Here is a 24,876-nt window from a genome sequence, read left to right on the forward strand (position 1 = left end):
GGTAGGTTTCCCTAGGTGGCGGCTGAGCTAGAGGCCAAAATCTACAGGTAGGCACTTCGCAAAAAACACCTCTGTTTTCTTCCAAAAATTTGGATGTGTCCACGTTGCGCTTTGGGGCGTTTCCTGTTGCGGGCGCTAGGCCTACCCACACAAGTGAGGTACCATTTTTATCGGGAGACTTGGGGGAACGCTGGGTGGAAGGAAATTTGAGGCTCCTCTCAGATTCCAGAACTTTCTGTCACCGAAATGTTAGGAAAACTTGTTTTTTTAGCCACTTTTTGAGGTTTGCAAAGGATTCTGGGTAACAGAACCTGGTCCGAGCCCCGCAAGTCACCCCTCCTTGGATTCCCCTAGGTCTCTAGTTTTCAGAAATGCACAGGTTTGGTAGGTTTCCCTATGTGCCGGCTGAGCTAGAGGCCAAAATCTACAGGTAGGCACTTTGGAAAAAACAGCTGTGTTTTCTATAAAAAAAATAGGATGTGTCCATGTTGTGTTTTGGGGCATTTCCTGTCGCGGGCACTAGGCCTACCCACACAAGTGAGGTATCATTTTTATCGGGAGACTTGGGGGAACATAGAATAGCAAAACAAGTGTTATTGCCCCTTATCTTTCTCTACATTTTTTCCTTCCAAATATAAGAGAGTGTGTAAAAAAGACGTCTATTTGAGAAATGCCCTGCAATTCACATGCTAGTATGGGCACCTCGGAATTCAGCGATGTGCAAATAACCACTGCTCCTCAAAACCTTATCTTGATCCCATTTTGGAAATGTAAAGGTTTTCTTGATACCTCTTTTTCACTCTTCATATTTCAGCAAATGAATTGCTGTATACCCAGTATAGAATGAAAAACAACTGCAGGGTGCAGCTCATTTATTGGCTCTGGGTACCTAGGGTTCTTGATGAACCTACAAGCCCTTTATATCCCCGCAACCAGAAGAGTCCAGCAGACAAAACGGTATATTGCTTTCAGAAATCTGACATCGCAGGAAAAAGTTACAGAGTAAAACATAAAGAAAAATGGCTGTTGTTTTCAGCTCAATTTCAATATTTTTTTTATTTCAGCTGTTATTTTCTGTAGGAAAACCTTGTAGGATCTACACAAATGACCCCTGCTGAATTCAGAATTTTGTCTAGTTTTCAGAAATGTTTAGCATTCCGGGATCCAGCATTGGTTTCACACCCATTCCTGTCACTAACTGGAAGGAGGCTGAAAGCACCAAATATAGTAGAAATGGGGTATGTCCCAGTAAAATGCCAAATTTGTGTTGAAAAATGTGGTTTTCTGATTCAAGTCTGCCCGTTCCTGAAAGGTGGGAAGATAGTGATTTCAGCACCAGAAACCCTTATTTGATGGCATTTTCAGTGAAAAAACCACAAGCCTTCTTCGGCAGCCCTTTTTTCCCATTTTTTTTGGAAAAAACAAAATTTTCACTGTATTTTGGCTATTTTCTTGGTCTCCTCCAGGGGAAACCACCAACTCTGGGTACCATTAGAATCCCTAGGGTGTTGGAAAAAAAGGACGCAAATTTGGCGTGGTTAGCTTATGTGGACAAAAAGTGAAGCCCTAAGCGCGAACTACCCCAAATAGCCAAAAAAGGGCTCAGCACTGGGGGGGGGGGGGGGGGGGGGGGGGGGGAAAGGCCCAGCAGCTAAGGGGATAATAAATGAATTTATTTGGGGTTTGTGTGATGACATAACCAGTCATCAGAGGAGGGATTGCAGGAGCAGAAATGTTACTGATGATTTTATTAAAAAATAAATAATGTACTGATCATTGATGAATTAATATGTGGAAAATTAGTGACTTTTGTAAATGGCCACAATAATTCATTTTGTTTTCTGTTTAGGCTAACTTTAGCTAAATTTGCAGTTGGTTTTCATTGCTCAATGCTTGCTTAAAAGATAGTGATTAATAGCTTATGGACAGCTACCCCTAGTGAGGTTTTGTGTTATGTCTCACAAGGTCAGATTTATTAGGTCTTTGCTCATTTTTGACTGTCCTATTGTTTAGAAAATTGTCACTAACATGTGGTTTCTTCCTCGAGGGTGGAAGTAGATGGCAACTATGGTAGATGTTTCTTCCTGAACCTAAGATTCGGACGAGATGGAACAAAGGATCAACGGACGAGACGGAAGAGAAGAAGAAATTGTTATAAATTGAGCCTAGCTAATGATTACGTAAATGTAATGTTGTTGAATAAGAATTCCGTGTACTGTGGAGTGTAACTTTTAGTTATCTAACTTTAGTTTTATTGGCTGAATGTACAACACCCCATGTCTTGACCAATCATGAGTTTTGTGAAAGTTAATATGATGTTCTGTCACCTATTCTTTGGGTTGTTCTTCTCGGTTCCTGTTCGTTGTTGTTCTTGGGAGAGAGTTGGATTAGCTGTTGATGCAGACTAGTCCTTACGAGATTTTCCACTGATATGTCAGTCACGTAGGCATTAGGGATTTATAGATCATCCTACTGATGGTGTCTCCCTGTTGAAGTGATCTTCTTGTTGTTGGTCTATGGGTAATGTATAAAGTTGTGTGTAGTTATATGTGTCTTTGTTTTACAGGTACCAGCTGCAACTCATGAATTAATTGATGCAAAATATTATTTTTGTTATAACCTAAGCTAATATATTTTTCCAAATTTGTGTTTTTAAGTCATTTACATGAAGCCCAACATGTTAATGCTAATTAGTGGTTAGTGAGGGAATTTGTCTTTTACATACTTATGATTTATATTGGCGTTCTTTGATCTCTTGCTTAAATGAATTCTATTTCACTGTTGCAAATATTGGTGTTATTAAGTTGTGTTATAATACTTGAGTTAATTTGTTTACTTGCTTTGATTAAACTCAGATATATAAGGAGTTTTAATCAGCCGTTGATGATTCTATATACTTATCATTTATGTTTGAGAATTTTTTCGTGACTTTAGCTTTGTTAATAGAGAGAAATAAATTTACAATCCTTCTTAATAAACTGGTGTGGTTATTGCATAGTGATTAGATTATTGATTTCTTGTTTATTGATGCTTATTATGACATGCATTCTTGACATCCTCTCAAATCAATGTCATGCCAATCCATTGGCCTAGGGCGCGACATCCACTATTTAGTTTGAGGTAATAGCTAGGATTTCTCGGCGCTGCAGCACTGGTGAGATTCAAACTTGTTACTTTCAGCTTAAACTTTGCTATTTCAATCAGGCGTCTTAACCAACTTGACTTTATTTATTTTATCTTATCATTACACTGAGAAACTTGAATAAGAAACTAAAGGCACAAAACAGCTAAACTGTGAGCAATCTTTAAAAAAAAAAAAAAAAAATCTATAACAGTTTTACTGAACTAGGCTGCCCTTGCATATTTAAGTAATAATATGAGCGTTCACTGCAGGAAAATATTTGGGAGAACTACCAGGGCAATCGTGTTCCTGAGCTAAAAGGCTTTATATGAGTTAACATTAAAGCGGGCTGTTTTTCATATGTCTGGTTTGATAGATACTACTGATAATTTGCACCCTCCTTATTCTGGTCATCCTTGCCCCATGGTAATGATTATTTTCCCACAACATTCATACAGGGTGTTTTTGGACTCTGAAATCTGAAAGGATCTCTGGCCTTCGGAAAGTGCTAGTGCGCTCTTTGTGCAGCCGTCCTTTCTCACCTTACCACCAAGAAAGCATAGACACAAGACTCATTTGGATATTGTTGAGCTTGTCTATAAAGGCACAAATTATTTAAATGATGCTGGAATGGAATGCTGCACAGTTGTTAAGATCAATTCAAATTTTCCACCCACCAGTTTTTATGTCTTAAATGGCCGTACTTGTGATGGTGATATCCCAAATTAGTCAGACCCATCTCACCCCTTTTACTAGTTTAACATTTTTTTGCATTAATTTAGTTGAGGGAAAGCACCCCCAAGTTCCTAAGACAGGAGAGCAAAAACCCTGAGAACTACAAAGGAGCATGCATGGTTGGTTTGTAAGCCAGCAACCAACACTTGACAAAACACTACATTTTGTTATTAAAACACACATTTGTGCATATACCTCCTCTTTCACTGTTCCAAATTCCGGGTCCAGTGCTTTAAAGTGGTACCGGTATGTTCCTTCTCGATCAATGGCCGCCTTAAAATCACTTAGAGTCACATCTCCTAACCTGTAGGGGAGGGGCAACACAGAGATTGTTAAACAGTTAGAAAAGTTACTCCAAAGATTAGTAACACACATGTACACCAAACTCAGGAGAAGAAGCAAGACAATAACAAAATACCTTAAAAGAAGCACAGTGCCACCGCCATCTGTGTTGGGAATCATACTGGACAAATTACAGCAGTCCAGACAATCTGTTAAGAATAGCTGAATATCTGCTTATCCACAAAACTGTTCATAATTACTGTCTCTCCTGCTTAATTTATGCAGATTTACCTTGGTAATAATAGTGCAGTACAAGATTTGTATTCTGTGGGGTGCTCAAGATTTGATCTCGTACCCATGCTCAGATTTCTCTGGCCCATCTGCTTGGTGTACTTTAGAGGATTTTTATAGAACACATAATACTGTTCTTTAGTATGTCGTACAGGTCTATAAAATAAGGGCCTCATTAACAAGGTTTTAGCGCAGCGCAGTAGCGCAAGAATTCTTGCTGCTCTGCCCTGGGTCAAAAGAAATGGGCAGGAATTTGCCATATCTAGAAGATATGGCAAATTCCTGTGCTTTTCCTCTGCGCTGGCACACAAATGGGCTACCAACGCAGACACCATTGCACCATGGTGCAAGCGTGTCTGCATTGCAGGGATGATTGTTTCTGTTAAGGAAGGGACACCTTCCTGCACAAAAACAACAATCACAAGAGGCATTTTTCTCTTTCTAAGAGTGCTGCAGAATGCAGCACACATAGAAAAAGGAAAAACAAGAAGATATAAAGGTATTTCTCCTCGTTGGGCCTCCCTTACATCTCCCCTGGGGAGGCAAGGCTTTTGACTAATTCCCAGGTTTTGGGAACGCCCACAATAACGCCCATGACACGCCTCTCTATCGCAGGGTGAAGCAATGCAGTGACTTGCGCTGGCTGCATTGCCTCAGGCCATAGCTACAGGGCCATGGAAAGCCACGCAGGTGGATTTACATGGCCTTTTGATATGGCCCTGCAGTGTGCGTCGCTAGACCCTGACTAAAAGTGATGTTCCGATGGCGCACAGGGGCTTGTAAATAAGCCCCTAAATATGCAGTAGGTACAAATGTTAAACTTTGTTCACTGGGTTGGTTCGCAGGTACTTGCCCCAAGTCTGTGGAGTTGCGCGGTATGTTAACCTACTGGGAAGACATATTTGTTTCTTTTTCTTATTGTGAAAGTAGTAAGGATGGACCCCAAATATCACAAAGCCAACTTTGCATAATTGCAATAGGTGAATCAGACTGAAAATTGTAAACATAAGAGACAAAAAGAGAAACCAGAAAAACAAGCACACAGAAGAAAACCAGAAAAAGAAGCATATAGAACAAATAAACATTAAAATGTTTTACAATTATTATTGCACCCTCATATATAATCTCCAATCACACAATCTGAAAATGGCTGCCATATAGCCTGTTCTGCATCCTGCCACCATTACATTTTAATTTGTAAATTGTGGCTTCAACTTCATACATTTGGTATAGGAATGCCAATCACTGTTCAAAACTTATGTGCTGGGTCCAAACAGGGGTGGCATGGTGAGCAAAAGAGGAATGGATGGAACCCAGATCTGTGACTGGGGGTAAGAGTTTGAAAAGTTTCAACACTCCATCCATCATCATTTTGTGTTGCAAAACTGTGAGTTTCTACATCTACCCACTCTTTATTGATAAACAAATGAGCTAAAATAATGATGATGATAAAGCAGACAGCGGCACTGCAAGGCTCTCATCCGTACTAAACATGACTGTACAGGTGGCCACAACCAAATCAGTGCATTATTTCACTTAACGTTTTAGTTATTCCCAACTGGTATTGGCTCAGTGTAATACAAGTTACAAGCATGTGCGGATTATTTGCATAACTGGCAACTGCCATATGCAGCTTATAATTCTGCGAGTGACCATGGCAGTGAAATGTTGGGAGCTCTCCAACCAATATGAAAGTTCCCTTTGCTGGCTAAATGTAATGATACAGCCCTAAAATGGGAGCATTCTGTATACTGCCAGTTGCCAACATCCATCCTGCATACAGTGAGCAGATAGGGAGTGCCCACGAAACATAAATAGCCTCTTAACTCAATGTTTGGGTGAACAAAACAAATCCTTCCTCCTGTTGTGCCCGTCAGCCTATTTGGTAGCAGCTGCCAGTTCACACGTGGCTGATGGGACTCCTTCCCTTGCTTTTGTGATATGGAAGCCCAATTAATAAAGGAAAGTAAAATATTACCCTGTAAGCATCTGTTCGAGGTGTGTAATGCTGTAGATTCACATGGTGTGCATACTCCTGCCATCTATTGTTGGGCTCCGATGTGTGTAACTTGTTTGTCTTTGAAAAAGTATTTTCGAGTCACGAGGCGTGGTGACTTCACCAATTTTTGGCAATGAGCATGGGCTTCGGCTCCATAGTTTTTCTAAGCCATTGCATTCAGATGTGTATGCGTGAGCTCTGTTTTGACGCCACTAGGTGTTCTTGCCGGGTCTTCAACACTGTCCTTCATCAGGCCAAGCAATCCCACTTTTTGTCAGTCTCCGGTCATGTGTTACTTCAACGATGATCTTTCTTTGTAGTTGACAAAATCGCAGGGTTGGGCTCTGCCCCTTCGACTCCATCAGCTTCGAACGGTCAAGAATGTTCATGTGACGGAAAGGACTCCTTTTTGGTTCAGCTCATCTTGCCACGTTAAGTACCCCAGGCCTGACGTGCGCAAAGCTTGAAACCTGGGTATCCCTGAAAAGTGGGGCAGGCCTAGCCAGGATCCTGACTGTCCCAGGCTGGATGTGGATCCCCTGTTGGCTAGTGTCTAACTGTTCATGTAGCCTCTGCAGGATAGGTTGGTCAAAATCCTTCGAAGATGGCTTGGATGGAGCCAGAGAGGGTGGACGTCCAGAATGCCCTAAAGTGGATTTTAGAGTATGGTTCTATTCGAATTTATCGATGATTCAGCGGTCGACTTCGAGGTGGAGCTCGTTGCCAAGGGTCTCAATCTCCGACTCCCATTTCTCCTTGAATTAAGAACTTAACCCAGAGTATCAAATTCTGTACCTTTCAGTTTCAACCATATCAATATAATCTACAGAATCCTCCTCTGCTTTTAAATTACATGTAGCACAAACCTCCCCTATGCCCCCTGAATGTATCTGAAATTTCAGAGGGTCAGCCCTTTCTTTTTCAGACTTGTCCCCACTTGATGCAGTAGATTTAAGGTGTAACAAAATAATTTCTGAGGGTGCTTCTGGCACCACCTAAACAATTTACCATCTCCTGATGGCATCAAGCATCTCTCTTGCTCAATTTCCTTAGTTACTCTTGCTCTCAGTTCTAACTATGAATGAGTTTCTTCATTTATCTGTTTGCTGTATCACAATGCAACCTAGCAGAGTGGCAAACTGCAAAGTCGAGTGATAGCAAGGTTTTGGCACCAGTAAGGCTATGATGTAGTCCTATCCCTACCCTCATTCAGCTTTGGAGTTACAACAGTTATTTATGTAATCTGTTAACAGCTGGGGGAGCCTCAAATGTCTGGCTTTTATTCTGCTATGGAATATACTTTACCTGTAGTTTTTGTGAGAGGATTGAATCAAATCTGTTTCTCAATCTCAAGACTACCCCCTTTATGAACATGAATCCCCTCTGCTCATATATTGCACCCCTTGCAACCACCTGCTTCCTGCCTCTAACCTCTGGGGGTGTTTTCACCCGAGCTACCAAACTGTCATTCACATCTTTAACTCTTCCAGACCCGTGTTTTGTTATGGCTAGGATCCAGGCTGAGAAGGTTTCAGCATTTTAGTTGTTTCTCCTGTATTATGCATGTAAGCAGAAGTATTTTTAACCCCTTCGCTGCCAGGCCTTTTCCCCCTCAGGTGCCAAGCCTTTTTTTGGCTATTTGGGGCAGTTCGCGCTTAGGCCCTCATAACTTTTTGTCCACATAAGCTAGCCAAGCCAAATTTGAGTCCTTTTTTTCCAACATCCTAGGGATTCTAGAGGTACCCAGACTTTGTGGGTTCCCCAGAAGGAGGCCAAGAAATTAGCCAAAATACAGTGAAAATTTCGTTTTTTTCAAAACAATGGGAAAAAGGGGCTGCAGAAGAAGGCTTGTCGTTTTTTCCCTGAAAAGGGCATCAACAAAGGGTTTGCGGTGCTAAAATCACCAGCTTCCCAGCTTTCAGGAACAGGCAGACTTGAATCAGAAAACCCAATTTTTCAACACAATTTTGGCATTTTACTGGGACATACCCAATTTTTACGATTTTTTGTGCTTTCAGCCTCCTTCCAGTCAGTGACAGAAATGGGCATGAAACCAATGCTGGATCCCAGAAACCGCAACATTTCTGAAAAGTAGACAAAATTCTGAATTCAGCAAGGGGTAATTTGTGTAGATTCTACAAGGGTTTCCTACAGAAAATAACAACTGAAAAAGAAAAATATTGAAATTGAGGTGAAAAAAACATAAATTTTTCTCTACGTTTTACTCTGTAACGTTTTCCTGCAATGTCAGATTTTCGAAAGCAATATACCGTTACGTCTGCTGGACTCTTCTAGTTGCGGGGATATATAGGGCTTGTAGGTTCATCAAGAACTCTAGGTACCCAGAGCCAATAAATGACCTGCACCCTGCAGTGGGTTTTCATTCTATACCGGGTATACAGCAATTCATTTGCTGAAATATAAAGAGTAAAAAATAGCTATCAAGAAAACCTTTGTATTTCCAAAATGGGCACAAGATAAGGTGTTGAGAAGCACTGGTTATTTGCACATCTCTGAATTCCGGGGTGCCCATACTAGCATGTGAATTACAGGGCATTTCTCAAATAGACGTCTTTTTTACACACTATCTTACATTTGGAAGGGAAAAATGTAGAGAAAGACAAGGGACAATAACAGTTGTTTTACTATTCTATGTTCCTCCAAGTCTCCCGATAAAAATGATACCTCACTTGTGTGGGTAGACCTAGCGCCCGCGACAGGATATGCCCCAAAACACAACGTGGACACATCACAGAAAACAGAGCTGTTTTTTGCAAAGTGCCTACCTGTAGATTTTGGCCTCTAGCTCAGCTGGCACCTAGGGAAACCTACCAAACCTGTGCATTTGTGAAAACTAGAGACCTAGGGGAATCCAAGATGGGGCGACTTGTGGGGCTCTGACCAGGTTCTGTTACCCAGAATCCTTTGCAAACCTCAAAATTTGGCTAAAAAAACACATTTTCCTCACATTTCGGTGACAGAAAGTTCTGGAATCTGAGAGGAGCCACAAATTTCCTTCCACCCAGCGTTCCCCCAAGTCTCCCGATAAAAATGATACCTCACTTGCGTGGGTAGTCCTAGCGCCCGCGACAGGAAATGTCCCAAAACACAAAGTGGGCACATCCCATTTTTTGACAGAAAACAGAGCTGTTTTTTGCAAAGTGCCTACCTGAAGATTTTGGCCTCTAGCTCAGCCGGCACCTAGGGAAACCAAGTCTCCCGATAAAAATGATACCTCACTTGTGTGGGTAGGCTTGGCGCCCGCGACAGGAAATGGCCCAAAACACAACGTGGCCACATCATATTTTTTCATAGAAAACAGTGCCTACCTGTGGATTTTGGCCTCTAGCTCAGCCGGCACCTAGGGAAACCAAGTCTCCCGATAAAAATGATACCTCACTTGTGTGGGTAGGCCTAGCGCCCGCGACAGGAAATGGCCCAAAACACAACGTGGCCACATCATATTTTTTCATAGAAAACAGTGCCTACCTGTGGATTTTGGCCTCTAGCTCAGCCGGCACCAGGGGAAACCTAGCAAACCAGTGCATTTTTGAAAATTAGAAACCCAGGGGAATCCAAGATGGGGTGAATTGTGGGGCTCTGACCAGGTTCTGTTACCCAGAATCCTTTGCAAACCTCAAAATTTGGCTAAAAAACCACGTTTTCCTCACATTTCGGTGACAGAAAGTTCTGGAATCTGAGAGGAGCCACAAATTTCCTTCCACCTAGCGTTCCCCCAAGTCTCCCAATAAAAATGATACCTCACTTGTGTGGGTAGGCCTAGCGCCTGCGTCAGGAAATGGCCCAAAACACAACATGGACACATCAAATTTTTTTCATTGAAAACAGTGCCTACCTGTGGATTTTGGCCTCTAGCTCAGCCGGCCCCAGGGGGGGCAGAAATGGCCTAAAATAAATTTGTCCCCCGCCCCCCGGGAGCGACCCTTGCCTATGGGGTCGCTCCCCCTGCGTGACATTGGCGCCCCAAAAAAATCCCCGGTGCCTAGTGGTTTCTGCCCCCAGGGGAGCAACCCTTGCCTAATGGGTCGCTCCCCATCTCTAAAAAAACAAACAAAAAAAAAAAAAACTATTTGCCCTGGCGCCTAGAGGTTTCTGCCCCCCCCTGGGGGCAGATCGGCCTAATACCAATAGGCCGATCTGCCCCCGGGGGGGGGGGCAGAAATGGCCAAAATAAATCCTCCCCCCCCCCCCCCGGAGAGCGACCCTTGCCTACAAGGTCGCTCTCCTCGCGTGACCACGCAAAAAAAAAAGATCCCTGGTGCCTAGTGGTTTCTGCCTCCCTTGGGGGCAGATTGACCTACAATCGGCCAATCTGCCCCCAAGGGGGGCAGAAATGGTCTAAATACAATTTGACCCCCAGGCGAGCGACCCTTGCCTAATGGGTCGCTCCCCATCTCTAAACAAACAAACAAAAAAAAAACACAAAAAAACAATTTGCCCTTGCGCCTAGAGGTTTCTGCCCCCCCCTGGGGGCAGATCGGCCTAATACCAATAGGCCGATCTGCCCCCAGGGGGGGCAGAAATGGGCTAAAATAAATTTGACCAAGGGAGCGACCCTTGCCTACAAGGTCGCTCCCCTTGCGTGACTGCGCAAAAAAAAGATCCCTGGTGCCTAGTGGTTTCTGCCCCCCTTGGGGGCAGATTGACCTACAATCGGCCAATCTGCCCCCAAGGGGGGCAGAAAAGGCCTTAAAAAAAATGCCCCCCTGGGGGCGACCCTTGCCCAAGGGGTCGCTCCCTTTTTGTCACTTTCCAAAAAAAAAAAAAAACTTCCCTTGTGTCTAGTGGGGTTTCAAAGGTAAGGAAATACATTTCCTTCCCTTTGAAGCCTCTCCTTGCCTCCCCCACGTGATCGAAAGAGAAATGCTGAGCATTTGGGGGAAGTTGTGCGATTGTCAGCTCGCGCGCTGACGTCACGGGGGGGAGGTGGAGAGGGGGGGGGGGGGGGGTCGGGGGTTGAAGGGATTCCCCTTTCAGCCCTGTCCTGGGGGGGAAGGGCCCCTCGGGGAGCGCTAGTGCTTCTCCCGAGGGCAGCATGCAGGATGTAATGGTTACGTCCATGGCGCCACACGGGCGCTGCCATGGACGTAACCATTACGTCCGTGGCGGGCAAGGGGTTAAACTTCCAAACTATAAACGTTTCCTCACAACGTTAAGTACAATCAATACTTTAACTTAAAGATAATCTTATATGCATTCTTTACTGTTTCCATAAATTGTAAACCCTAAACATTGTCATAATCGTTCTAAATACTTCAATCAGTCTGCAGCACACAATCCTTTGATTGTTTTTGTGCAGGAAGGTGATCCTTGCTGCACAAAAAAAATCCTCCCTACAATGTAGACACCTTTGCATCATGTTGCAAGAGTGCCTGGGGGGGCGCATGGCAGCCAATTGTGCACCAGTGCTGTGGAAGAGGACAGGTATGAGCCGTATCTTATAGGTATGGTGCATTTCTGCCCTTTTCTTTTGACGCAGGGCAGTGCAGCAAGAAGGACTGCAGCACTCTCTTGCGCCAAAACATTGTCAATTAGGCCCCTGGTGTCACCACAAAAGACCATGGGAGCAAGTCTTCTATGCATTATCAGCAGATTCAAGAGTTGGCTTGCCATAATTTAGCAAAATGATCACCAAATCTGGAACTATGGTGGCACAGAATTATCAAACCTTGAATGTCAGGGGCCCCACCAAACTCACATCCAAAAAAGAATGGTTACCTTGTTACCTGCAAGAGACTAGTGTTAGCTGAAGGTCCGGGAGAGATGTACCCAAGAGATCGTACTCATTGGGAGTGGAAATGAACTAATCCAGGACGATGGTGGCTTTTGTGATCGGTACCTGGTGGTGGTGCATGGTAGTGTACTGTTGATGATTGCAGCAGTGCTGCAAGGTGGATGTGCAGCGCTGGTCAATAGAAGAGCATGACGGGGCGTGTACAGCAATACTATGCAGTGGTAGCACATGACTGTTTAAAGGCAGTAGTATGTTGCGGAAGGCAGTAATGCTGTAAGGTGATAGCGCAATGGCATGGAAGGTGTTGTAGTTGAGAATTATAGTGGGAGGTAGACTAGTAATGGAAGTAGTTGCACAGTTTTGAGAGCGGTGTTAACATTACCAGATTATATATTTACACATTTCTAAATGTTTAGCAAAGGTTTCTGTGCACATGCTGGCTTTTGTAATTTTCGTTCTCCATGGTGAGACCCTTTCTCCCACACCCTCAGCCAGTTCCGGATCTGTTCACTTCCCATTTCCACAGTGGGTAGGGGTTTACTACTCCCCTATACATTGAGTACATTTTCACTTACATACAGGATAGGAATGGGACTTTCAAAACAAATGTGAATACCCACATGTTTCTGGATGTTCACCTCCATTCCAATTGATTACCACTCCGAACATGGACCCACCTCAATGGTGGGACTTCGCAGTTTTGCTCTGAAGAATATATGATATGTTATTAACATGTAACATTACTGTTCCTATTCCAAAGGCCCTGTGTAGTTAAACAATTGAGTCCCTGCTGGCTATCTTTTTTCGTTTTCTTGTAACATATTAATTTTCTGGGTCCCTTGGTGAAATTAATCACTTTAAGAGATGGATTTAACTGATCAGGTAGAGGCCGCTGGAGATGGTGAAGCATGACTCAATATCATTCACAATTGTAACTTTAATGAACTTGTTGGAACTTCTCACCTCTTTGGTATGTTGACCATGAAGGGCGTAAGAGAGCGATCAGTGAAGTAGAGCACTTTTGTGCAGGCACCGCTACTCACAGCCGGGGTGCTGTGGGAATGTGGCATCTCTGCGAATAAATGAAATTCATCACCATCTGGTATAGTTGACAGCTCAGTTACTGCTCAATGGTCTGTTGCAAAAGAAATACAATCCACCCTCCTACCATTACTTGAAATGTGATTAATCACTCCAATATGGAGTTTAAAACTTAATAAACCCACCTAAAGGATAGCAATGACATGCACTCTAGTAAATTGACTATCTTTTAGGAGCCGAGAAACCTGCTTACTAACAAGTGATACAAAGCAGTCAATTCACTCCCGATAATACAATGAGTAAAATAGAATGCTCAGATGATTTGTTATTCATTGTTTCAATTACGCCCCCTACAAAGAATTGGTCAAATTCTCTTCTATCTTTTCATGCTTCAGTTCCTAAAGACCAACACACAAGGGTGGTTTTGCAGCCACAGGAGCATTCCGCTGGAATTTTCCAGCCACTTTTAAACATAATGTACATACAGACTTATCTGGCACTGTATGCATAGCCAAGGGATCTACTTTGTGCTTTGCCTGAGTACTTCGGAATTTCAGCCTGACACTTTCGGGGTTCATCTTGTGCTTGGGGACAGAAACAAATTGCTGGTGTGAAATGTTCCCCCAGTTGTGGAGTGAAGATTATAGATTGCTGCTGTAGTTCACCGCCTTATAAGACTTTCTGCTCTTTTCAATGCCACTGGAGGTGCAATTAACATTATGAAGGGGAAAAGGTAATGAGTGATTTTCATATTTAAGACACAGGAGGACGTGTGCCCGGCTTCCAGTGGATTGTAGAAACAAGAGCATTTATTTTCTTACGTGCACTGATGGCCTGGCGGACCTACAGTCATTGAAAGATGTTCAAGAATAAAGCCATGTCCACAAAATAGTGGATTATGGGCTGTACAGTGAATAGCAGCACACACTGTGTTCAGGACAGTGCATGCAGTGAAACAACGAGTACAGCATAGTGTTTAGCAGAGCTCATTTATAACAGAGAATATATTCCGTGCTGCGTGGCTTAAGCAGGTTTACAGTTAACCTTAATATGAACTAACAAAATAGCCCTCCGGATTCCATAATCTGGAACACAACTACATTTCCAACAATCACTAACAAAGCCAATAGGTCTCATGCACACAACTGTGTTTGGACAGAAGCAATAAAAGGTGCCTACTACAGTGCAAAACACATTAAAAATATTGTTTTGTGTATACAGTGCATAGATGAGCTAAAGAATTTAATGTGAAAAGGATAAATAACTGTTCAGATGTAAAATAGTCCTATATGTGTGCCAGTGGAAGTGGAAGGATACCCTTAACCTGCCACTAAAAACAAAATGAGAGTACACCTGTAATGTGACCCAAGATGTGATTGACTATGTCTCAAGCCAGTGGCGGATGGATCTTGAGCAAAAGAGCCCAAAGGCTTAAGGGGGTCTAATCCAAGCCCCTGGGGCTCACATTACAAGATGGTCAGAATAGGGGGGAGAATATACCATTAATCTAAGGCAACGTATTTGCCACTTACGATAAATGTCTCCTGCTTTGAGTTTTCAATAAGGAAATGAGGCCTAACATTCAGAATTGTTCTGCCTTTTTTCTGGGCCTTTACTCCCCAATACATTTTATCTAGTTTAATTTGCTGCAACTTATCAAGGGAATTCTCGACAGTGTGATAATTATCACATAACTTATAATTCCGATCATGCTCAAACGTTTGTTTACACAGTGATCACAATTTAGACCTTGTCTTGTATTGAGAGCCTTAGAGTCAGTATATAATACAATATGTTTGTCAGGAATGGATCTTGTGCCATTAAACGTCAAATCTCAAAATGTCTGTTTCTGTATCAAATGGTAGATGGGGACACTGATAATGCCTACTGTCCTCGAGGCTTAAATATGTTCAGCCACTGGTTTCCTCTCACAGAAGACAATCTATGGTCTTGAAAATTAATTTTATTAAATTCAACCTGCCTGGATTTTATCTACAGGGATGCTATTTTGCATGACTGACTCAATATGTGCCTTGAAGAAGCCTTTTTTGTGTGATAAAGTTCCTTTACAGACCTTGAACCGTAAAATTCAGAACCAAGGGCCAGATGTAGGTACAAAACTATTTGCGACTTGCAAATTGCGAGTCCTTCCGACTCGCAAATTGCAACTCGCAAACTGGTATGCAGAAAGGTGTCTCAGACACCTTCTGCGACTCGCTATGGGGTTGCAAAGACCCACCTCATGAATATTTATGAGGTGGGTCGCAGTTTGCGACCCCATAGCGAGTCTAGACACTCACGGGGATGGTGGCCTGCTGGAGACAGCAGACCACCATGTCCGTGACTGCTTTTAAATAAAGCAGTTTTTTTTTCTCTTTGCAGCCCGTTTTCCTTAAAGGAAAAAGAGCTGCAAAAAGAAAACATACCAAAACCTTTTTGTTTCGGTTTTTTCAGAGTAGGCAGTGGTCCATAGGACCACTACCTGCTCTGAAAAAATATTTTTGTGAGCATTCACAAAGGGGAAGGGGTCCCATGGGGACCTCTTCCCTTTTGCAAATGAGTTACATCCACTTCAAGTGGATGGTAACTGTGAGTTGGTTTGCGACCGCTAAGCAACTCTACATCGTGATGCGGTCCCCCCTTCCTATTTGCGAGTCGGAATCACATTTTGCGAGTCGGTACCGACTCGCAAAATGTGATTCTGCATCGCGTTCAGCCTTTTGCGCCTCGCAAACTGCATTTTTAGCAGTTTGCGAGGCGCAAAAGGCTTCCTACATCTGGCCCCAAATATCTAAGCACAAACTTGCATACCCACTGAACTGTGCATTTGGACATCAGAAGCATTACAAGAAAGATACACTTCAGAAAGCTCTCATCTCTGTGTCATTAAGCTTTTTTTAAACATTTTTCAAATTAAAATCGTCTATTTTCTGCACAATATCCCTTGAACACCACTCAATGGCATATTGTGTGTTAGACACAGTGATTCGAACAATACTCACTTGAGTTTGGAGGCCATGAATCTCTGTATTCGCTTGCTGTTCTGTTTCCAGGTGATCTGGCGCGAACCTAAAGAAACAAAGAGACTCATGAAAAAATCATGTTATTTCTGTAGGCATGCCTTGTTACTCTACCAGTCTCTTCCAGCAAACATCAAGCACACAGTACACCCCTTGTTTTCTCTTCCTGTCTCCTTTCCTTTTTTGATGTGAAATGTGCTGCATGGGCAGTGTAGGAAGTTGGCTCTGTATGTGCTATTTCAAAGTAAGGAATAGCATGCACAGAGTCCAAGGGTTCCCCTTAGAGGTAAAATAGTGGTAAAAATAGATAATACTAATGCTCTATTTTGTGGTAGTGTGGTCGAGCAGTAGGCTTATCCAAGGAGTAGTGTTAAGCATTTGTTGTACATACACATAGACAATAAATGAGGTACACACACTCAGAGACAAATCCAGCCAATAGGTTTTTATATAGAAAAATATCTTTTCTTAGTTTATTTTAAGAACCACAGGTTCAAATTCTACATGTAATATCTCATTCGAAAGGTATTGCAGGTAAGTACTTTAGGAACTTCAAATCATCAAAATTGCATGTATACTTTTCAAGTTATTGACAAATAGCTGTTTTAAAAGTGGACACTTAGTGCAATTTTCACAGTTCCTAGGGGAGGTAAGTTTTGATTAGTTTTACCAGGTAAGTAAGACACTTACAGGGTTCAGTTCTTGGTCCAAGGTAGCCCACCGTTGGGGGTTCAGAGCAACCCCAAAGTCACCACACCAGCAGCTCAGGGCCGGTCAGGTGCAGAGTTCAAAGTGGTGCCCAAAACACATAGGCTAGAATGGAGAGAAGGGGGTGCCCCGGTTCCGGTCTGCTTGCAGGTAAGTACCCGCGTCTTCGGAGGGCAGACCAGGGGGGTTTTGTAGGGCACCGGGGGGGACACAAGTCCACACAGAAATTTCACCCTCAGCAGCGCGGGGGCGGCCGGGTGCAGTGTAGAAACAAGCGTCGGGTTCGCAATGTTAGTCTATGAGAGATCTCGGGATCTCTTCAGCGCTGCAGGCAGGCAAGGGGGGGATTCCTCGGGGAAACCTCCACTTGGGCAAGGGAGAGGGACTCCTGGGGGTCACTTCTCCAGTGAAAGTCCGGTCCTTCAGGTCCTGGGGGCTGCGGGTGCAGGGTCTCTCCCAGGCGTCGGGACTTTAGGTTCAAAGAGTCGCGGTCAGGGGAAGCCTCGGGATTCCCTCTGCAGGCGGCGCTGTGGGGACTCAGGGGGGACAGGTTTTGGTACTCACAGTATCAGAGTAGTCCTGGGGTCCCTCCTGAGGTGTTGGATCGCCACCAGCCGAGTCGGGGTCGCCGGGTGCAGTGTTGCAAGTCTCACGCTTCTTGCGGGGAGCTTGCAGGGTTCTTTAAAGCTGCTGGAAACAAAGTTGCAGCCTTTCTTGGAGCAGGTCCGCTGTCCTCGGGAGTTTCTTGTCTTTTCGAAGCAGGGGCAGTCCTCAGAGGATGTCGAGGTCGCTGGTCCCTTCGGAAGGCGTCGCTGGAGCAGGATCTTTGGAAGGCAGGAGACAGGCCGGTGAGTTTCTGGAGCCAAGGCAGTTGTCGTCTTCTGGTCTTCCTCTGCAGGGGTTTTCAGCTAGGCAGTCCTTCTTCTTGTAGTTGCAGGAATCTAATTTTCTAGGGTTCAGGGTAGCCCTTAAATACTAAATTTAAGGGCGTGTTTAGGTCTGGGGGGTTAGTAGCCAATGGCTACTAGCCCTGAGGGTGGGTACACCCTCTTTGTGCCTCCTCCCAAGGGGAGGGGGTCACAATCCTAACCCTATTGGGGGAATCCTCCATCTGCAAGATGGAGGATTTCTAAAAGTAAGAGTCACTTCAGCTCAGGACACCTTAGGGGCTGTCCTGACTGGCCAGTGACTCCTCCTTGTAGCTTTCTTTGTTCCCTCCAGCCTTGCCGCCAAAAGTGGGGGCCGTGGCCGGAGGGGGCGGGCAACTCCACTAAGCTGGAGTGCCCTGCTGGGTTGTGACAAAGGGGTGAGCCTTTGAGGCTCACCGCCAGGTGTTACAGCTCCTGCCTGGGGGAGGTGTTAGCATCTCCACCCAGTGCAGGCTTTGTTACTGGCCTCAGAGTGACAAAGGCACTCTCCCCATGGGGCCAGCAACATGTCTCTGGTGTGGCAGGCTGCTGGAACTAGTCAGCCTACACAGACAGTCGGTTAAGGTTCAGGGGGCACCTCTAAGGTGCCCTCTGGGGTGTGTTTTGCAATAAAATGTACACTGGCATTAGTGTGCATTTATTGTGCTGAGAAGTTTGATACCAAACTTCCCAGTTTTCAGTGTAGCCATTATGGTGCTGTGGAGTTCGTGTAAAACAGACTCCCAGACCATATACTCTTATGGCTACCCTGCACTTACAATGTCTAAGGTTTTGTTTAGACACTGTAGGGGCACAGTGCTCATGCACTGGTACCCTCACCTATGGTATAGTGCACCCTGCCTTAGGGCTGTAAGGCCTGCTAGAGGGGTGTCTTACCTATACTGCATAGGCAGTGAGAGGCTGGCATGGCACCCTGAGGGGAGTGCCATGTCGACTTACTCATTTTGTTCTCACTAGCACACACAGGTTTGTAAGCAGTGTGTCTGTGCTGAGTGAGGGGTCTCTAGGGTGGCATAAGACATGCTGCAACCCTTAGAGACCTTTCTTGGCATCAGGGCCCTTGGTACTAGAAGTACCAGTTACAAGGGACTTCTCTGAATGCCAGGGTGTGCCAATTGTGGATTCAATGGTACATTTTAGGTGAAGGAACACTGGTGCTGGGGCCTGGTTAGCAGGGTCCCAGCACACTTCTCAGTCAAGTCAGCATCAGTATCAGGCAAAAAGTGGGGGGTAACTGCAACAGGAAGCCATTTCTTTACACAAGCCCCCCCCCAGCCCACAGGCCAGGAGACTCAGCCCAAGCTGGGAGAGTCTTCCTAGTCTGTCAGGCGAGGAAGAGTAGGAGAAATAGGCTGGTTAGTTGCAGGGCCTACTCTGCCTTACATCCTTCTGTTCAGGTCATTCCCTTTGGGGAACTGACCCACTTCCACAGTGATAGGACCTAGTCTGAATTGCCTCTTGTCTGCCTCTTCAATGTCTCCACCCATTCTTTTTATTTTGGGTTTAGAGGTATCCACCTCTGCTAATCTTATCTTGGCCAGGGTTACCCCTAGCTTACCCAGAGAGGTTACCCAGAGCTGGAGTAACCCCACCATGACCAATAGGGTCAGGGGGCCTAACTTGCTATTTGGCATGGGGTCAGACCACCATGCTAAGGATAGTGCAGCCATAAAGGCTAACACCCAGCAGAGGCCACTGACAGCTGTCAGTGCCCAGAACCACACCTTTAGCTCTTCACCTAAAAGGGAAGGGGCTAAGTTACAGGCTTCTTTGGGTTCAGGTTGCCTGTCTGCTGTATTGGAGTGGGGGGTTACCACATCTTGTAGTAAACACCCTTCTTCCACTCTTTCTTCTGTTAGCTGAGGAGCCACCCACTCAGGTTTAACAGTTGCCTGACTAGCCAGGACTTCTTGTGGGTCAGGTTGGACTTTATCAGGGCCATTTTTGGAGTTCTCCCCTACTGGAGCAGAATCTCCTTGGCTTGCTGTAACCTTGGCTAAAGGTTGTCCACCCTTCCTACTCTGTTTTCTTTTCTTCTTCTTCTGGGGCCTGCTTGCATTTACTGCAGAGGCAGGACTTCCAGAATCCTTGGGAGAGGACTGGCACTGGACCAGTTTCTCTCTTGGGCTCTGACTAACCTCTGGGTAGTCATTTCCAAGGAGACAATCAAGGGGGAGGTCTGTACTGACTACTACCCTTCTCCAGCTAAGAGTGCCACCCACTTCTATGGGCACTAAAGCCACAGGCCTCTTAGTGACCCTGTCTAGGCTAACTCTTACCCTGGCAGTCTCACCTGGGATGTACTGGTTTGAGAGCACCAGCCTGTCATGCACAATAGTGTGACTGGCACAAGTGTCTCTCAGGGCAGTGGTTGGGATTCCATTCACCAGTAGGTGGTGGAAGTGTCTACTTCCCTCTGGAATCTCCAACTCACCTGTTGGGCCCTGTTTCCAGTTGAAGGCTAGGAAGACCTCCTCATCTGAGGAGTCATCTCCCATGGCTACACTGGTTACCCCTGGAATTTTGTTCTGGGGTTTGTTTTTGGGACAAGAAGTGTCCTTGGTGTGGTGCCCAGACTGTTTACAGTTGTGGCACCATGCCTTAGTGGCATCCCAGTTCTTACCCTGGTACCCACCTTTGTTTTGGGTTGTGTCTTGGGGCCCACCCACCTGTTCTGGTTTTTGGGGGCCTACAGAGGACTCTTTTTCTTTGTTTCTAGTGTCACCCACTTTCTCCTGGGGAGTTTTTGTAACCCCTTTCTTTTGGTCACCCCCAGTGGAAGTTTTGGTTACCCTAGTCTTGACCCAGTGGTCTGCCTTCTTTCCCAATTCTTGGGGAGAAATTGGACCTAGGTCTACCAGATACTGATGCAACTTTTCATTGAAGCAGTTACTTAAAATGTGTTCTTTCATAAACAAATTATAAAGCCCAACATAGTCACACACTTCATTTCCAGTTAACCAACCATCTAGTGTTTTTACTGAGTAGTCTACAAAATCAACCCAGGTCTGGCTCGAGGATTTTTGAGCCCCCCTGAATCTAATTCTATACTCCTCAGTGGAGAATCCAAAGCCCTCAATCAGGGTACCCTTCATGAGGTCATAAGATTCTGCATCTTTTCCAGAGAGTGTGAGGAGTCTATCCCTACACTTTCCAGTGAACATTTCCCAAAGGAGGGCACCCCAGTGAGATCTGTTCACTTTTCTGGTTACACAAGCCCTCTCAAAAGCTGTGAACCATTTGGTGATGTCATCACCATCTTCATATTTTGTTACAATCCCTTTGGGGATTTTTAGGATGTCAGGAGAATCTCTGACCCTATTTAAGTTGCTGCCACCATTGATGGGTCCTAGGCCCATCTCTTGTCTTTCCCTCTCTATGGCTAGGATCTGTCTTTCCAAAGCCAATCTTTTGGCCATCCTGGCTAACTGGATGTCCTCTTCACTGGAGTTATCCTCAGTGATTTCAGAGTTGTTGGTCCCTCCTGTGAGGGAACCAGCATCTCTGACTATTATTTGTGGAGTCAGGGCTTGAGAAGCCCTGCTCTCCCTAAGTAGGACTGGAGGGGGGGAATTTCCCTCCAAGTCACTATCTTCATCCTCTGAGTTGCCATCCTCAGAGGGGTTGGCCTTTTCAAACTCTGCCAAAAGCTCCTGGAGCTGTACTTTGGTAGGTTTGGGGCCCATTGCTATTTTCTTTAGTTTACAGAGTGACCTTAGCTCTCTCATCTGTAGATGGAGGTAAGGTGTGGTGTCGAGTTTCACCACATTCACATCTGTGCTAGACATTTTGCTTCTAAAAGTTGGAATACTTTTTAAGAATCTACAACTGGTTCTAGAATCTAATTCAAACTTTTACAAACTTTTAAACTCTAAAAGAAATGCTAAACAGGATCTAACACAAGGCCCTAGCAGGTCTTTTAAGAATTTAGAAAACTTTTCAAATTGCAAAAATCAATTTCTAATGACAATTTTGGAATTTGTCGTGTGATCAGGTATTGGCTGAGTAGTCCAGCAAATGCAAAGTCTTGTACCCCACCGCTGATCCACCAATGTAGGAAGTTGGCTCTGTATGTGCTATTTCAAAGTAAGGAATAGCATGCACAGAGTCCAAGGGTTCCCCTTAGAGGTAAAATAGTGGTAAAAATAGATAATACTAATGCTCTATTTTGTGGTAGTGTGGTCGAGCAGTAGGCTTATCCAAGGAGTAGTGTTAAGCATTTGTTGTACATACACATAGACAATAAATGAGGTACACACACTCAGAGACAAATCCAGCCAATAGGTTTTTATATAGAAAAATATCTTTTCTTAGTTTATTTTAAGAACCACAGGTTCAAATTCTACATGTAATATCTCATTCGAAAGGTATTGCAGGTAAGTACTTTAGGAACTTCAAATCATCAAAATTGCATGTATACTTTTCAAGTTATTGACAAATAGCTGTTTTAAAAGTGGACACTTAGTGCAATTTTCACAGTTCCTAGGGGAGGTAAGTTTTGATTAGTTTTACCAGGTAAGTAAGACACTTACAGGGTTCAGTTCTTGGTCCAAGGTAGCCCACCGTTGGGGGTTCAGAGCAACCCCAAAGTCACCACACCAGCAGCTCAGGGCCGGTCAGGTGCAGAGTTCAAAGTGGTGCCCAAAACACATAGGCTAGAATGGAGAGAAGGGGGTGCCCCGGTTCCGGTCTGCTTGCAGGTAAGTACCCGCGTCTTCGGAGGGCAGACCAGGGGGGTTTTGTAGGGCACCGGGGGGGACACAAGTCCACACAGAAATTTCACCCTCAGCAGCGCGGGGGCGGCCGGGTGCAGTGTAGAAACAAGCGTCGGGTTCGCAATGTTAGTCTATGAGAGATCTCGGGATCTCTTCAGCGCTGCAGGCAGGCAAGGGGGGGATTCCTCGGGGAAACCTCCACTTGGGCAAGGGAGAGGGACTCCTGGGGGTCACTTCTCCAGTGAAAGTCCGGTCCTTCAGGTCCTGGGGGCTGCGGGTGCAGGGTCTCTCCCAGGCGTCGGGACTTTAGGTTCAAAGAGTCGCGGTCAGGGGAAGCCTCGGGATTCCCTCTGCAGGCGGCGCTGTGGGGGCTCAGGGGGGACAGGTTTTGGTACTCACAGTATCAGAGTAGTCCTGGGGTCCCTCCTGAGGTGTTGGATCGCCACCAGCCGAGTCGGGGTCGCCGGGTGCAGTGTTGCAAGTCTCACGCTTCTTGCGGGGAGCTTGCAGGGTTCTTTAAAGCTGCTGGAAACAAAGTTGCAGCCTTTCTTGGAGCAGGTCCGCTGTCCTCGGGAGTTTCTTGTCTTTTCGAAGCAGGGGCAGTCCTCAGAGGATGTCGAGGTCGCTGGTCCCTTCGGAAGGCGTCGCTGGAGCAGGATCTTTGGAAGGCAGGAGACAGGCCGGTGAGTTTCTGGAGCCAAGGCAGTTGTCGTCTTCTGGTCTTCCTCTGCAGGGGTTTTCAGCTAGGCAGTCCTTCTTCTTGTAGTTGCAGGAATCTAATTTTCTAGGGTTCAGGGTAGCCCTTAAATACTAAATTTAAGGGCATGTTTAGGTCTGGGGGGTTAGTAGCCAATGGCTACTAGCCCTGAGGGTGGGTACACCCTCTTTGTGCCTCCTCCCAAGGGGAGGGGGTCACAATCCTAACCCTATTGGGGGAATCCTCCATCTGCAAGATGGAGGATTTCTAAAAGTAAGAGTCACTTCAGCTCAGGACACCTTAGGGGCTGTCCTGACTGGCCAGTGACTCCTCCTTGTAGCTTTCTTTGTTCCCTCCAGCCTTGCCGCCAAAAGTGGGGGCCGTGGCCGGAGGGGGCGGGCAACTCCACTAAGCTGGAGTGCCCTGCTGGGTTGTGACAAAGGGGTGAGCCTTTGAGGCTCACCGCCAGGTGTTACAGCTCCTGCCTGGGGGAGGTGTTAGCATCTCCACCCAGTGCAGGCTTTGTTACTGGCCTCAGAGTGACAAAGGCACTCTCCCCATGGGGCCAGCAACATGTCTCTGGTGTGGCAGGCTGCTGGAACTAGTCAGCCTACACAGACAGTCGGTTAAGGTTCAGGGGGCACCTCTAAGGTGCCCTCTGGGGTGTGTTTTGCAATAAAATGTACACTGGCATTAGTGTGCATTTATTGTGCTGAGAAGTTTGATACCAAACTTCCCAGTTTTCAGTGTAGCCATTATGGTGCTGAGGAGTTCGTGTAAAACAGACTCCCAGACCATATACTCTTATGGCTACCCTGCACTTACAATGTCTAAGGTTTTGTTTAGACACTGTAGGGGCACAGTGCTCATGCACTGGTACCCTCACCTATGGTATAGTGCACCCTGCCTTAGGGCTGTAAGGCCTGCTAGAGGGGTGTCTTACCTATACTGCATAGGCAGTGAGAGGCTGGCATGGCACCCTGAGGGGAGTGCCATGTCGACTTACTCATTTTGTTCTCACTAGCACACACAGGCTTGTAAGCAGTGTGTCTGTGCTGAGTGAGGGGTCTCTAGGGTGGCATAAGACATGCTGCAACCCTTAGAGACCTTTCTTGGCATCAGGGCCCTTGGTACTAGAAGTACCAGTTACAAGGGACTTCTCTGAATGCCAGGGTGTGCCAATTGTGGATTCAATGGTACATTTTAGGTGAAGGAACACTGGTGCTGGGGCCTGGTTAGCAGGGTCCCAGCACACTTCTCAGTCAAGTCAGCATCAGTATCAGGCAAAAAGTGGGGGGTAACTGCAACAGGAAGCCATTTCTTTACAGGCAGGGTCTACAAGCAGGATGTTGGAGACAGAGCACAAGTAGGTGATGGGGGTTACCCTTGCAGGGCTGTCAAAATGAGTATTTTTGTGTCTGTTGTGTGTGTATGTAGTTCTTAATATATACATATGTTTTGAGTTCCTCTGCTACCGTCAAGACTGAAACATGCTGTGTATCTGTGTGTTACGGAGCTGGACCTCAACAGATGTATTATCTGATCTTAGCATTGTTAAGAAAGAGCCCAACACTATACTTTGC

The 24,876-nt window shown here is 45.3% G+C and overlaps 1 protein-coding gene across 9 annotated transcripts in view; it reads right to left on the bottom strand.

Moving 5' to 3' along the window:
• Positions 1–24,876, bottom strand: part of DIXDC1 (DIX domain containing 1) — a 523,962-nt gene that overhangs the window by 20,332 nt on the left and 478,754 nt on the right. For all 9 annotated transcript variants that reach the window (XM_069224996.1, XM_069224988.1, XM_069224993.1 and 6 more), the window contains 3 exons: positions 16,227–16,293; positions 13,147–13,255; positions 4,052–4,160 (listed from right to left, as the gene is read on the bottom strand). In XM_069224996.1, the coding sequence (XP_069081097.1) occupies positions 4,052–4,160; positions 13,147–13,255; positions 16,227–16,293 (285 nt within the window). The remainder of the gene's footprint in view (positions 1–4,051; positions 4,161–13,146; positions 13,256–16,226; positions 16,294–24,876) is intronic.

The sequence above is a fragment of the Pleurodeles waltl genome, chromosome 3_1 (assembly GCF_031143425.1).
Source record: "Pleurodeles waltl isolate 20211129_DDA chromosome 3_1, aPleWal1.hap1.20221129, whole genome shotgun sequence".
Classification (NCBI taxonomy): domain Eukaryota; kingdom Metazoa; phylum Chordata; class Amphibia; order Caudata; family Salamandridae; genus Pleurodeles; species Pleurodeles waltl.